This window comes from Panthera uncia, chromosome D2 (genome assembly GCF_023721935.1).
Source record: "Panthera uncia isolate 11264 chromosome D2, Puncia_PCG_1.0, whole genome shotgun sequence".
NCBI classification, from domain to species: Eukaryota; Metazoa; Chordata; class Mammalia; order Carnivora; family Felidae; genus Panthera; species Panthera uncia.
Genome location: NC_064818.1, coordinates 60,202,038 through 60,218,080, shown reverse-complemented (window position 1 = coordinate 60,218,080; position 16,043 = coordinate 60,202,038). Strand labels below are relative to the sequence as shown.

Below are 16,043 nucleotides of genomic sequence, written 5' to 3'. Positions count from 1 at the left end.
ACTTGTAAATATTATGTTGTGAAATTGTAGTTCTGAATGATTTCTAGAACCTTATATGAAGTAGTACTTATAATTCACTGAAGTACTTCGTATTCAAAATAAATCTTTGATAAATCCTTGCATAGTGAGGGGTCACCCTTCAACAAATCTACTTTTTAACCAAATTTTCATAGATTTTTTAAACCAAAGTGATACAATCCTATATCTTGAAGAGTGCTGTCAACAAAGAAAGGGCTTCTGAAGAGAGTTGCAATCCCAGCAATGATATGTCTGTCCTTAGGTTTTGGATCGCAGCTTTAAAAAAGAATTTTCTGAAATTCCCAGTCACCAGGTGGATATACTCTACAAACTTTTTAAACGGCGACCAAGGTTTGTTTCTCCTTTGCTATCACGTTTCTGAGAAAAAAGCGTTTGTAAGTGAAAAGGAATATTATTATATTTTGGCTTTTTCAGTCCCACTTAGATGGAAATATTCAATATAACATATTTTATGTGAAAATGTTCACGTGTCTTTATCATAACTCTGGGTTTTTTAAGATTATTCTTAAATCTTAAGGTAAGCAATGAAGAACAATGATTTCATTATTCAAAAAGTGTCTAGGTGAGCATTGTGCTATTTTAGTTCTATGAAAGTAGCACTAAAGTTCCTCTTAAGTTATAGATGGCGTACAGATTTATAGTTTTTCCCAAGATGTGTTCCAGCAAATATGAGGACCTTGTGGTATGAATTGGAATTCATGTAAAAGGCTTCCAGGACAAAATAAGTTAGGGGGAAACACTGGGTTAAAAGAAAAAAAGTTAAACAGTTTTCTTTACTGAAAAACTTCTCAGAACTTGTTTTTGGTCTTTGGATCTCCAAATATAAAAAATAGAATAAGCAGAGTTGTCCAAACTTATTTGGCACTCAGAGCATTTCATGTAATTGTGTTTAAGACAAAGTTTGAAAAATGCCAGTATATATGATTGAAAATAACCATTATCATAAAGGGTTCTAAAATATCTGTTTTTTATACCGAAAGGAGCATTAGAATTACATTTCACAGATTTCCAAACTTTTACAATTTCCATAGTAAGCCATAGAAATCCACAGATTTCCATAATTTTCAAATGTAAGCTAGAAACCATGGAATTTGTTACAGAGGTATAGGCTCATTGTGTCTGAGGTACAGACTCATTCTCTCACCCTTGACGGGTTACATACAACCCCGGGGAATTCAACCTAGCACATGCCTCATATCTTGGTTTCCTTATTTTTAAAGGAGTCAGTCATAGTAAGTCTTGTGAAAAAAGAAGGAAGACTTCCTACATATTGGGAGGCAGCAGTGGAAAAAGCATAAGCTTTAGTGTCAGACAGAATTAGCTTTAAATCCTAATTCTACCATCTATCAGACCTGTGGTCTTAGACCAACAGCTTCTCTCAGACTTTCCTCATTCTAGAGAAAGAAGATAACAATAGTAACTTCACAGCATATTGTACAGCATCTTGATGGTGAGTGGCTGGTACAAATCTTTGTATCCTTCTTTCCTTCCTAGCTACAGCCCAGGGAAACAAAACTAATCTATTCAGGTAGATTTTAAAAGGTGCTTCTTCAGTTGAGTCTATATCTGAAAAATTCCAGGCTAGAGAATATGTGGGACATAACTAGGGAATATCCACACTCCTCTTGGGCTAGACTTCTTCAGGGCAGGTAAAGCTGCCAATGCTGACGATAGTTAGGAACATCAGTAGTCCAGCCAAGGTCATGTCTAGGTGTCCAGGGAGTATGCAAGAAGACCAAAGTAGGTGCTTTTCTCTTTGGAATAGTCCACCAGCCTCCTTCTATTTGGTGGAATAGTCCACCAGCCTCCAAATGTCAAAATAAAGTGTCTTGCAATGTCATATTGATGCTAAGCGTTGTATATAATTTAACATTGATTTCTTTTGTGTGAGAATGTGAAAGGTTGATGGGTTTTTATTGGTAATACCAGGATTCAGAAACAGAAAATACACTCAGATACTGCCGGTATTGTGCCTTTTGGAGAGCGACCAGAATCTGGGAAACTGAATAAGGATGCCTTTGCCCAATTAATGAAAGCCATGGATGACTTGGACAATATTAGTAACATGCCAGAAGGCTTGGACCCCTTGGTCTGGGATCATTTCTGCCAAACCAGACGAGCGAAAGTGGAAAATGAACAGAAAGTATATAATAACATTTTATTCCATTTTCACTTCATTTCAGTGTGCTAATAAATGTAGTTTATAGTGACCTTTGCTTCCAGAAATGCTAATTATTTAGGTTTTCCTGCTAGGATAGTAGTTAGTAATGTTAGTAATAATAATGAGATAAAATATTAACCTTAGTGGTATTAAGGGCTAAGTATAGGCCTGTATTGTAGGCCCACACTGTCCAAAGTGGTGGTCACTAGCCACATGGGGTTATTGTTTACTTGAAATAATGTGGCCAGTCCTAATTGAGACATGCTGTAAGTAGAAAATATACAGAGATTTAGCAGTCTTATGAAAAAGGAATGGAAAATGTCTATATGTTTTATATTCATTACAGGTTGAAATGGTAATGTTTTGGATATATTGTTTTAAATTAAAAAATTAGCAAAATTAATTTCACCAGTTTCATTTCACTTCTTATAATGTGGCTACTACAAAATTGAAAATTAAGTATGTGGTTCACATGTGTGGCTCACATTGTGTTTCCCTTGAAGAGCACCATTGTGGACACAACTTCCCTTCTCCTCTCTATCCCTGGTCTTGAGTTGTCCTCATCCCATTTTGCAAAGATTAGAATTATATTTCACTAGAACCTACTTTATAGTTTTACTAGAATATTTTTTTAATGTGGCAAAGGTAACAATTTGAGGGTATGTTTGAGAGAAGAATTCTTCCTCTTATTGTTTCTTAACCACCCTCTGCCCCCCCATCTCAAAATACCTAAATTCCGTGCCACAAGCATCAGACTGGCATATTTTTGCTAAAGAATCTATGATTTTATATTTTTGTCTGAGATGACGAGAATGAATTTGAAAATAAGATATAAGGAAAGTTGTGGTTGCTTGAGTATTTGATTTTCAGTGAGAGGCAAAATTGGATACTTTTCAAATTATTCATGGATGTACCATGTTAAGTTTTAGGTATCTTACATAATGGTGGGAATTTAAATTTTTGTTAATCTCCTAGAAAAATGGGCTTATTAAGGTTTTGTAGCTAAGTTAAAACATGTATGTTTTCCAGAGTTCTTTAAAATTTGTTTGCTTTTATTCCTAGAGCTGCATATGTACTGAGATGTTTGTGGTTTGGTTCCTTCAGGTAAAGCAGAAAGCAGCTGGCTTAATGGAAATGGTCGCTTTCGTCCGGAGGAGAACTGAGGAGGATGAGAAGTTACAACAGGAAATTGAAAAAGTGTTCCATGAACGCATTGTGTAATTTGAACCTTTCGTTCATGTTCATTTACACAAAACCTAAGCTAAGGCTAAGTTAGATTGTGTTATCATGGGGGAAGAAAGCCTACTCACTGGTTTACAACTGGCACAGACTGGTCTATCTTGCTGGGCTTTATAACTTCTCCTTTAAAAAGTGCATTTTGTTACAAAAGACCTTACTTCAGAATAGAATTTACCTACACGTTCCATTGCTCTTATTAGAAGTAGGCAAGTTTGGGGAAAATCTTATTATTTTTTAATCTGCTCCTTCCACATAAAAATGCAAAGAACTTGTTTCTGCTAATAAGCACTTTGGGGCTCAAGCCACACAAGCAAACTATGTTGAAGATTAGGCAGATATCCAAGAAATTTCCATGTAAACAACTAACCAGCTAATATATTTTTCTTTAGGAAAGTTTGTTCAATTTTGCTAAGTGATTAGGATACTGTTTTAAGTCCTTACTTCACTTTATCCGAATTTACAAACATTTTGATAAATTCTTCTTTGATGTTCCCAAATTCATCATTATACATCATTTTCAGATCCAGGCTATTAGGAGAAATGTGAATTAGCCAGAAATAGATATAAGTAGCATACAGATTAAATATCGTTAATAAAATATCAGAAGTCAATACACAAAGTCAGAACTTTAATAGATTTGTTATTTGGGAGCATCTCAATTTTCTTCCAAAATAATATTAATCTTTTCTTAATCATAAAGTATAACTTTATGAATGTATTTAAGTCCATGCCATTCTTTGAGCAGCCCAAGTGTAATTCCGTATCAATAAGAGGCATCATAGAGACCTCCAAGAAAGCTCATCATTGGGAAAGATTTTCTGCATTAATCTCCAGCAGGTTTTTCTTTAGCTTAAGGTTGAAATTTAAGTTGAAAACTAAGTTTGAATTTTATATTCTCAGATAATAGATGAAATTTGAAATATAAGTATATTTCAACTGCTTACTTTGAAGTCTTTTCAATGTAGATTACAGGAAGAGAAGGTGAGATTCCAGTTGAATTTGACAATCCAAATTCTCCTTAAACAAGGACAAGTAGAGCTGGAAAATTTCCAGTTATTGCTGGAGTATCCTGATGCAATTCTCATCAACAAGAGCATAATTGAAGACTTGAATTGTGTGATTCGGGTAATTATCATTTTTTTAAGAAGAAAGCCAACATATTAGCCTGCTGTACCAAAAATTTTCTCATTATTCTCCCATTTCCATGAAAAGTCATTTTCATTCTGTTAAATCAGTGATTCCAAACTCTGGCTATACATTAGAATCATCTAAAGAACTTTACAAATGCATCCAGGCCCACCCCCTAAGCATGGGTATTTTTTAAAAGCTTCCCGGATGATTCTAAAGTATAAGAAGTTTAAAACTACAAGGTTAAATGCTCATTCTAATATGCTATCATTTTGTTAAGCTCAATTTACTCATGTAATGATAATTTTAGATAAGATTAGATCATTGATTTTAGACCTTGCTTATTTTCTAATATAAACATTTAATGTCATAAATTTCTCCCTAAGCACTGTTTTAGCTGCATTCTGCAAATTCTGATATTTTGTGTTTTCATTTTCTTTCCATTTAAAATATTTTCTAATTTCCCATTAACTTCCATGTTTGACTCATGGGCTACTTAGAAATGCTATTTGGGGCGCCTGGGTGGCTCAGTCGGTTAAGCGGCCGACTTCGGCTCAGGTCACGATCTCACGGCCCTTGAGTTCGAGCCCCGCGTCCGGCTCTGGGCTGATGGCTCAGAGCCTGGAGCCACTTCGATTCTGTGTCTCCCGCTCTCTCTGACCCTCCCCCGTTCATGCTCTGTCTCTCTCTGTCTCAAAAATAAATAAACGTTAAAAAAAATTTTAAAAAAAAATGCTATTTAATTTCCAAATATTTGGGGAATTTGTGCTATTTGGGAATTGTGTGCTAATGTTTCCATGCATTTTACTTTTCCAAATACCCTAAACTGACAATACACTGTTACTATTTTTGCTTTAGATAATTTTCTTTTAGAGTGATGAAAAACAAGAAAAAAGCATTTCGTATTTCCTTTTATTTTCACTATTTCAAGAGATCTTTCTTTGTATGGATTAAAGTTTCTGCATTATACCATATGTCTTCTGCTTAAAGAACTTTTAACTGAATTGAATTGCAAATCTGCCTGTAATAAATTCTCTAAGTTTTTCTTTGTCTGAAATTGTCTTCGATTCACCTTCATTGTTGAAAGATAGTTTGCTAGGTTCACTGGATTGGCAGGTTTTTTCTCTCTCTTCTTCCTCTCCTTTTCTCTTTAAAGGTGTTCATTTTCTTCTGGCTTACACAGTTTCTGACAAGGTGCCTACTATATATTTTTAGATCTTTGCTCCTCTTAATGTAATATGTCTGCCCTTGAGATATTCTCTTTATCTTGATTTTCAGTAGTTTGAACATATGTCTAGGAGTGTGTGTATGTGTGTAAGATCCTTTTAATGCACTGTTGAATAATACAGTTTGCTAATATTTTGTTGAGGACTTCTGTATCTCTTTTCATCAAGGCTATGGCTCTCTGTGAGGTGCTTGAGTGGCTTAGCCAGTTAAGTGTCCAGCTCTTGCTTTCAGCTCAGGTCATGATCTCCTGGTTTGTGGGATCAATCTGCACATCTGACAGTACAGAGCCAGCTTGGGATTCTCTCTCTCCCCCCTCTCTCTTCCCCTCCCCTACTTGTGTTCTCCTTCTCTCCCAAAATAAGTAAATAAACATAAAAAATAAAAAGATTATGGGCCTGTAATTTTCTTTTCTTGTGGTGTCCTTGTCTGGCTTTGATATCAGGGTAATGCTGATCTTGTAAAATGAGTTTGGAAATGTTCTCTCCTTTTCTATTTTTTTAAAGAGTTTGAGAAGGATTGGTATTAATTCTTCTTTGAATATTTGGTAGAATTCACCAGTGAAGCTTTCTGGTCCTGGGCTTTTTATTTCGTTGGGAGGTCTTTTATTCTGATTCAGTCTTTACTTACTATAGGTTTATTCAGATTTTCTGTTACTTCTTGAGTCAGTTTTTGTAGTTTGTGTGTTTCTAGAATTTTTTTCTATTTCATCTAGGTTTATCTAATTTGTTGGCATTCAATTGTTCATAGTATTCTCTTACTATATTCTATAAGGTTAGTAGTAATGTCTTTGATTTCATTTCTGATTTTAGCAAATAGAGTCTTTTATCTTTTTTCTTATTCTAACTAAAGGTTTATCAATTTTGATCTCAAAGATTTTGGTTTCATTTATTCTTTCTTTTCTCCTATTTTATATTTCATTTCTTTCTGTTCTAATCTTCCAATTTCCTTCTTTCTTCTGGGGTTGAGTTGATTTTGGTGTTCTTTTTCTTAGATTATTGATTTGAGATGATTCTTTTTTTTTCTTTGATAATTCTCCTTTTTTAACATAGGTGCTTATAACATAGGTGCATAGCTATAAATTTCCCTCTGAGCACTGCTTTTGATGCATCTCATACGTTTTGGTATGTTGTGTTTTCACTTTAGTTTATTTCACAATATTTTCTTTTTTTAATTTTTTAAAATTATTTTTGTTTATTTTAGAAAGAGAGAGAGAAAGTGAGTATGTGAGTCGGAGAGAGGGGCAGAAGAAGAGAGAGAATCTTAAGCAGGCTCCATGCTCAGCACGCAGCCCAACACGGGGGGCTCAGTCCCATGACCCTGGGATCATGACCTGAGCTGAAATAAAGAGTCAGGCACTCAACCAACTGAGCCACCCAGGCACCCTATTTCACAGTATTTTCTAATATATCTTGTGATTTCTTCTTTGACCTATTATTTAATAATGTGTTATTTAATATTCACAAATATGTGAATATTCCATATTTGTGAATCCATATTTGTGAACATTCCAGTTTTCCTTCTGTTATTGATTTCTAGTTTAATTCCCTTGTAGTCAGAACAGATGTTTTGTATGATTTCAATCTTTTAAAATGTGTTAGGATTCATTTTATGGCCTAACATATGGTCTACATTTGAGAGTGTTCCATTTGCACTTGCAAAGAATGTGTATTCTGCTGTTATTGAGTAGTGTGTTCTGTATTTGTCTCTTAGGTCTAATTAGTTTATAGTGTTGTTCAAATCCTCTCTTTCCTTATTGATCATCTGTATACTTGTTCTACCCATTACTGAAAGTAGGATGGTGAAATCTCCTATTACTATCATGGAACTATTTCTCCTTCAATTCTATTGATTTTTGTTTCATATATCTTGGGGCTCTGTGTTTCGAGCATATGTGTTTATAATTGCTGTATCTTCTTGAAGGATTGGCCTGTTATCAGCAAGTAATGTGTTTGTCTGATGTTAGGATAGCCACCCCAGCTATCTTTTGATTACAGTTTGCACAGATGATACCTTTACATCATTTCACTTTCAAGATATTTGTGTCACTGAATCTGAAGTGAATCTCTTCTGGATAGAATATCATTGGATCATTTTTTTAAATTCATTGTGCCTATCTCTGACTTTTAATTATTGAGTTTAATCCATTTACATTTAAAAAAACAATTGCTAGTGAGGCACCTAGGTGGCCCAATCAGTTGACTGTCTGACTTTGGCTCAGGTCATGATCTCATGGTTCATGGGTTTGAGCTCCCTGTTGAGCTCCAGCTCAGAGCCTGGAGCCTGCTTCAGATTCTGTGTCTCCCTCTCTTTCTCCCCAGCTTATGGGCGTGTTCTCTCTCTCTCTCAAAAATAAGTAAACATTAAAAAAATAAAAATAATTTCTGGTAAAATAAAAAGGACTTTACTATTTTGTTATTTGTTTTCTATCATATTTTCTGGTTCCTCAATCCCTCCATTATTGCCTTCTTTTGTATACAGTTGACTTTTTGCAGAATACCATTTGATCCTCTTGTCTTTTACTTTTCTGTATACATTTTAGTTTTTCTCTTAGTGGTTACCATAGGGATTATAATCAACATCTTAGTTTTATAACAAACCAAATTAACACCAACTTAGTTTCAATAAATATACAGAACTACAAAACTCTGCTCCTATACAGGTCTGTCCCTCCTCCTTTATGTTCTTATTGTCATAAATTATATCTTTATGCATTAAGTGTCTGTTATCATAGATTTATAGTTTTGTGCATTTTTCTTTCTTTTCTCTGCATTTTTCTTTTATTTTCATTTTTTAAAAATTTTTTTTTAACGTTTATTTATTTTTGAGACAGAGAGAGACAGAGCATGAACGGGAGAGGGTCAGAGAGAGAGAGGGAGACACAGAATCTGAAACAGGCTCCGGGCTCTGAGCTGTCAGCACAGAGCCCGACGCGGGGCTCGAACTCACGGACCATGAGATCATGACCTGAGCCAAAGTCGGCTGCCTAGCCGACTGAGCCACCCAGGCGCCCCTGCATTTTTCTTTTAAATCATAGAGAAAAAAAAAGAGTATACACAAACCAAAATACAATAATACTTTTATATCTACCTTTGTAGTTACATTTTTAATTTAGTTTTTTTTGGTTTTTGTTTTTTATTCTTATGGCTTTGAGTTACTGTGTAGTGCCTTCTCATTTCAGGTTGAAGGACTCCCTTTAGCACTTCTGGTACAGCAGGTCTAGTAATGATAGACTCCCTCAGCTTTGTTTTCTCAGAGCATTCTCCTTCATATTTTGTTGTTAGTGTAGGCGCAAAAATCATTATCAAAATTGCTGATGGATTCAATGCAAATGGTAAAGAGAAGAATCAAGAATAAATCCTAAAACACTGGCTTTTGAGCAACTGAGTAGATGATGGTGTGATTAACTGACATGAGAAAAAACAGGAAGCATATAGTTTTGCCTGGGACATAAAACAAAGAGTTTTGGCCTTTGCTAAATTTGAGATGCACATAAAACATTCCAGTGGAAATATTACTGGACAGAATTAAGGGCTGATATATAAATTTAGGAGTGTTCTATATATAGATCACGTACAGGTAACTATATATGGATTATTACCTATAGACATTTACAAATGGATAGTTTAAGGCATGAGAGTGCTTGAGACCACCTAGGAATGGGTAGATAGAATACAGAGTTTGGGCCAGTGCCCCAAGTCTAACTTTGATAGATCTAGCAGAGAAGGAATCATGTAATGAAACTGAGAAGGAGCTGCCAATAAAGAGGAAACCTGAGGGGCACCTGGGTGGCTCAATGTCCAGCTTCTGCTCAGGTCATGGTCTCGCAGTTCGTGAGTTTGAGCCCCGCGTTGGGCTCTGTGCTGACAGCTCAGAGCCTGGAGCCTCCTTCGGATTCTGTGTCTCCCTCTCTGTCTGCTTATCCCCCACTTGCACTCAGTATCTCTCTCTCTCTCTCTCTCAAAAATAAAGATTAAAAAAATTTTTTTAAATAAAGAGGAAACCTGAAAACCATGAAAAAATGTCTCCAAGGACAAGGGACTTGTGCACTATGTCAATTACTTGACAAGAGCAGTCTCAGTGGAAGTTTGGGGCAGGGGCTCAACTGGCCATGGTTGAAAAAATAATATGAAATGAGGTTGTAGAGACAGTAACTATAAATAAATCTTAGAAAAAAATTGATCAAAGGAGAGTAGAGAGGAGATGTGGTAGCTCCACAGCAGTGTTTCTCAACCTTGGCACTACTGATATTTTGGGCCGGATGATTATTTGTTATGGAGAGATGTCCTGTGTATTGCACGGTTTAGTGGCATCCCGGCATCTACCCTCTAGATTCCAGTAGCAACACCTCCCTCCAGTTGTGTCCGCCAAAATTTCTCCAAACATAATTTAATTTCCCCTGGTGGGGCAATATTTCCAACATTTGACAAACACTGCTCTGGAGAAATTCCTGAACTTCATATTTTGGAGCTGTTATGACAAGATCAAGGGTATGATCATGGGAGTTGGGTGGCTGAGTGAGATGGAGAAAAAATCATTGATAGTGAGAAATTCAAGGAATTGAGAGGCCAAGTAGTGATTAGAAGATGAAAATAATTTTTAAAAAGAGGAGCAGGTAGTATAGTATAATATAGTGCCATGAACTTTATAAAGCTGAGTTTTTGAAGAAGAGAGGAAAAATATAAAATGTTAACTGATGGAGCTCTTGTACAAATTAATTTAAGAGACATAATAGTTTCACTATTAGCAATCTGGAAGAACAACTTCATGAAAATATTCCTGAACTTCAATGTAGGCAATTTGAAGTGAAAGGCAAAATATCTAGGTATTTAAAAATATTTAGCTCATCCAATTGTATTTTATTTCATCTCATTTCATTTGCTTTTCCACTAGCTACCAACTGGATATTGTTGTCCCTAGCTGCATTAAACTACAATCTTTTTTTAAATTTTTTTTAATGTTTTTTATTTATTTTTGAGACAGAGACAGAGCATGAGCAGGGGAGGGGCAGAGAGAGAGGGAGACACAGAGTCCGAAGCAGGCTCCAGGCTCTGAGCTGTCAGTACAGAGCCCGACGCGGGGCTCAAACTCACAAACCAAGAGATCATGACTTAGCCAAAGTTGGACGCTTAACCGACTGAGCCACCAGGTGCCCCTAAACTACAATCTTTTATCTATATTGTCGAGAAGCAGGGCAGAGAGTAGGGGTGCCAGTGCATACAGACTGGTAGATTGGTGATAACAGAAAGAGCTCCCGCCTAATTTTAACATATAAAGTAAACTGGCTATGCTATTCAAGTATATTTTATAATCCTTTCTGTGTAGTACCTATAAAGCTTTTTAGTGATCAGATTTTGCCCAAGAAGTAATTTTTAAATATCTGCTACATTTTTAAAAGAAGATAGAATTATCTCTGTGGTCCAAGTGTTTTCTAAGAATAGCATTCAGCTTCAGATATTCTGTATTCTGTCTGCGGAGTCCTATGAATATCAGAATGTACTTTTTTTTTCCCCCTAAGGCTCAAGGACAAAAGAAAGTTGCTAGCATGATGGAAAGTAAAGATGTCCACAAAGGAATATTTCAGATTGAGTGGGAACATAAGAAAATGGAGATGGAAATGGAAGATCTAAATCAGAAGGCTTGGGATATTCAGATGCTATTTTTTTCCAGAGATCGTCAAAAGGTAAGCTCTCCTTGCCCCACTACGTAATTTTACTTTCATTCATTAATGTATTCATTCATTCAAACAGTATTCAATAGGAAGTCTCTGTAATATCAAACATATTCTAAGCCACTAGTTTTTCATGATGTGTATGAATTCTTTTTCTTCCAAGTATTTCCTAATTATCAAACCCAGTGTTCTTTTCCCCAGTCATCACCATCCCTCAGCTGTCTGTAGCACTTGACAATCTTTATTGCCCATTCCTTTGGCTTTTTTCATCTCTATTTTCTGCTGGTTTTTTCTTCCAACATGTCAGGCTGCTCTGCTTCTTTTGCTGACTTCTCTTTTGCTTCTCTTAAATATAGCTATTTAAGATGATGCTTTTAGCTTGGTTTCCTTCCATGCTCTCTCCTTTGATGGTCTCAATTTTTCTAATTTCAGTGATCCCTTCTAAAAGTCCTATCCAAGTTCTCTGTTCCTGAACTCCCTGAATTCTATTTCTGCCTTCCCACCTCCCAACAGCAACTCTTTAATTAATGTGCTTATTTCTGTTCTTTTCAACCACTTACTCAGGCTTGCAGTTGTAGTCATGTGTGATTCCCCTCTCCCCTGTCTTCCAAGTCTGGCCTAGTTTATCTCTTTATTCCTTCATTCTCTATCCCTTCTGCCTTTGCCCTTGCTCAGTTTTTCTTTTTCATGATTTACACTATTGTATAATAACCTCCTAACTGGTCTCTTAACCTTGGGGATTTCTCTTATTTAATATCTACTGTATGCTGCTGTCAGATTAATACTGCTATTTACCTCCAATAACATTACTACTCTCCTCAAACATTTAAAAAAAATTTTGGGGCCGCCTGGGTGGCTCAGTCGGTTGGGTGGCCGACTTCGGCTCAGGTCATGATCTCGCAGTCCATGAGTTCGAGCCGCGCGTTGGGCTCTGTGCTGACGGCTCAGAGCCTGGAGCCTGTTTCAGATTCTGTGTCTCCCTCTCTCTGACCCTCCCCCATTCATGCTCTGTCTCTCTCTGTCTCAAAAATAAATAAACGTTAAAAAAAAATTAAAAAAAAATTTTTTTTAATGTTTATTCATTTCCTGAGCGAGAGACACAGAGTGCAAGCAGGGGAGGGGCAGAGAAAGAGGGAGACACAGAATCCAAAGCAGGCTCCAGGGTCTGAGCTGTCAGCACAGAGCCCAATATGGGGCTAGAACTCATGAACCATGAGATCATGACCTGAGCAGAAGTCAGTTGCTTAACCAACTGAGCCACCCAGGTGCCCCTCTGCTCAAACATTTTAAACTGCAACTTCTTACCTGGCAAATGAATTATGAAATCTTTGGGTCGATGTTCCACATCCTTCAACCCTACTTTTCAAATTCATTCCCACTGTTCCTTTTATACATTAGTATTCTTAAACCAGACTAGTTAATATTTTCTAGGATTTTACCTCTGTGCCTTTGCTCATTACTGATTTTTTAACCTCGAATATCTTTCCTCAGGTTTTTCACATCCCAAATTTATTTTTCAAGGTCTAGTTTAAATGCCACCTGCCCATAAAGCTTCTGGATTTCCCCAGTCCAGAAAAACCACATCCTTTCTCAAACCGCCTTTGAATTTGCAAGTCACTTTATTTTCTGGCAACCTAATCATATCTACATGTTCTCTTTTTCTTGAAGGCTAAGGTCATGTTATCCATCTTTGTATCTCCCTTAGTATCTTTAACTGAAACAATATTAATATATGACTCAAATGAGATACTTAATAAATGTTTGGTGAGTTGAATAAATGAATGAGAAAATAAACTCTAGGTATCTGTAATTATTAGCATACAGGTAAATATATCAATAGCTAAATACAAGTAAATATTATAGCACAAAAGTCAAATAAATCTTGGATAATTTTTATGACAATAGTAACTTTCAAAAATAAGAACTTTTTATAAATTTATCTATTGAAAGAATAGAGAAAAATATACTTACATATATTGTGGGGTTTTTTTCTTCTCCAAGTACCTAAATGAACCAAACTATGAGACTCTGATTGCCGTTCAGATTGGAATAATGGAGCAAACCATTGCTGTTTTAGATAAGGTAGGTCTGAAAGATATTGATCAATTATAATCCCAATAGTTGTGAATCATTTGAACACAGTAATAATGTTCGAAATCATGAATTCAAACATAACCTAATAAAACCTAATAAAATAAAATCAAAACAGATCCTTTACTGACATTCAGGATATAATTAGAGGCCCCTGAATAGTGTCTTTATAACCATAACAAGTATGGTAGACTGAAGTACTTCTTTTAATATTAGAAATAACCCCTTGGGAGATATCTGAGTGTATATGAATTTCCAATTTCACAGAAGTGTTAATAGTCTCTCCTTGGCATAACTTTTTTCATAACTGCTTAACAAATGCTCAGTTTTGATTGTATAGCATATATAAGATGGAAACAAAGTCATCTCAAGGCTATGTGGGATTTTTTAATCTCTCATTTTCACGAATATACAAGATTTTTTTCTAGAATGTGGTATTAAAGTACCCTTCTATCTTTAAACAAATAATTTAATTAACTACTATGTGCAGGCATAATGTAGGCAGTAGGGATATGGTGATAAGATGATATCTTGATGATAATGAATTTAAATTTTTAAAATGTCTTTATAAAATACTCTTTTTCAAAATTATTTTCATGGGGTGTCATGGGGACAAAAATTTCAGACCCACAAAAAGAATGTGGAAAACTGCAAAAAACTACTAAAAAAGCTGGGAAGGTACAGCAATCAAAAAGATATAGCAAATTATACTCTGAGCTGCAATTTACGAGAAGAGCTGGTGGCTGTCTCAGAGAGAAAGGACATCTGTAATGCAATAGGTAAGAATTGTTTCTCTTTAATCAACTGTAGGTTTCTTTAAAAGTAATCACTGTTCCTGAATTCTGGTCACTGGTTATCAAGCTGCCAGCATTTCTTCCACAGGGTTAACTGATTCTGAGTGCTGTTTCTGTATTTGAAAGTTTAAATGACAATCCAACTAATTCTATTCTTCATTTTTTGGGGGATAGGGTCTCAACTGACTTGTGAAAAGATTGCCAAAGAACAGTATGAAAACATGATGCATCAACAAAAGTTAACAAATATTTCAAAACAACAAGCTGAACAGATTTCAATACTGCAGGCCGAAGTTGAACGATTAAGGATGAAGACATTTCCTGCTCTTGTTCAAATGTAAAAATGCTGGTGGGAAACAAGACAGACAATCAATCATTTAAAAAATAGTTTCATTTGATTAAAATGATTTTTTTCTCCCATATCAGGACATTTAAGTAGAGCTTCTTCTTAGTTTCATTTTTTAATAGCAAATTATCTAATTTTAGCCTTCATTATTATAAAAATTTTTGTCTTCCACAAATGTGTAAAATATCATGAATTGCTTTTGCTCAAGAATGAACTGAAAATATTCAAGATCTATTTTACTATTTAACTCATTTAGGCTTAATTTTGGTCATAAAGACAAAAAATTTTTAGCCACTACTGGCATTTGTAACTTTATGAAATTACCAGAAAACTTATGAGTTAATGGATGATTTTCATACTTTTCTGTATTAAGTTTTCTTCAGCAAGGATTTATGTAATCAGAAAAAAAAAATTACCAGGGGGCACCTGGGTGGTTCAGTCGGTTTAGTGGCCAACTCTTGATTTTGGCTCAGGTCATGATCTCATGGTTGTGAGACAGAGTCCTGCATCGGGCTCCATGCACAGCATGGAGCCTGTTTGGGATTCTCTCTTTCCCTCTCTCTGCTCCTCCCCTGTTCTGTCTCTCTTGCTCTCTCTCTCTCAAAATAAATAAGTAAACTTTTGAAAAAAGAAAACAACTATCAGAACATATAAGATCATTTCCTATTCTAGCCTGAAAACAAAGTGAACTGTTTACTTTTACCAAGCCTTAAGTCATTTGAAAAGTACAACATATTTTTTTTAATGTTTATTTATTTTGATAGAGAGACAGGGGTTGGGGGAAGGGCAGAAAGAAAGGGAGAATCTCAAGCAGGCTCTGCGCTGTCAACATAGCCCAATGTGGGGCTTGATCTCACAAACCATGAGATCATGACCTGAGCTGAAATCAAAGAGTTGGTTGCTCAACCGACTGAGCCACCCAAGCATCCTGCTACATATTTTCTTCTATATAAACATAACATAATCTTCTATATTTCATATTCATTGTAATAGATGATGATAATGAAATAAAGAGAAGATTAAATGGTCAGAAAGCTGCTTTGCCCTGGACTGTTGCATTCCAAGATGATACCATTGGGATCATTGGTGTAGGGAAAGCAATAGAGCTATTATTATAAAACCTATTTAGAAAAAAATCTTTAAGAGATTTAAAATCTTCTATTTAGAAACTTCCAGGATAGTACCATAATTGATCACCCGTATACTGATCAATAGGAATGGTAAGAGAAATAATAGGTCCAATGGGTTTTTTTTTTTGTTTTTGTTTTTGTTCAAGTTTATTTATTTATTTTGAGAGAGACAGAGCACGAGTGGGGTAGGGGCAGAGAGAGAGAGGGAAAATTCCAAGCA

General features: G+C 35.5%; 1 protein-coding gene across 2 annotated transcripts in view; it reads left to right on the top strand.

Annotated features, from left to right (window-relative positions):
- Positions 1–14,767, top strand: part of CFAP43 (cilia and flagella associated protein 43) — a 119,723-nt gene extending 104,956 nt beyond the window's left edge. Inside the window, exons 31-38 of one of the 2 annotated variants that reach the window (XM_049645691.1) lie at positions 281–369; positions 1,969–2,182; positions 3,305–3,417; positions 4,405–4,564; positions 11,310–11,474; positions 13,464–13,544; positions 14,179–14,332; positions 14,522–14,767. In XM_049645691.1, coding sequence (XP_049501648.1) covers positions 281–369; positions 1,969–2,182; positions 3,305–3,417; positions 4,405–4,564; positions 11,310–11,474; positions 13,464–13,544; positions 14,179–14,332; positions 14,522–14,688 — 1,143 coding nt within the window. In that variant the 3' untranslated portion in view covers positions 14,689–14,767. The remainder of the gene's footprint in view (positions 1–280; positions 370–1,968; positions 2,183–3,304; positions 3,418–4,404; positions 4,565–11,309; positions 11,475–13,463; positions 13,545–14,178; positions 14,333–14,521) is intronic. The other variant, XM_049645692.1, reaches the window with a different exon arrangement.
- The last annotated feature ends 1,276 nt before the right edge of the window (positions 14,768–16,043 follow it).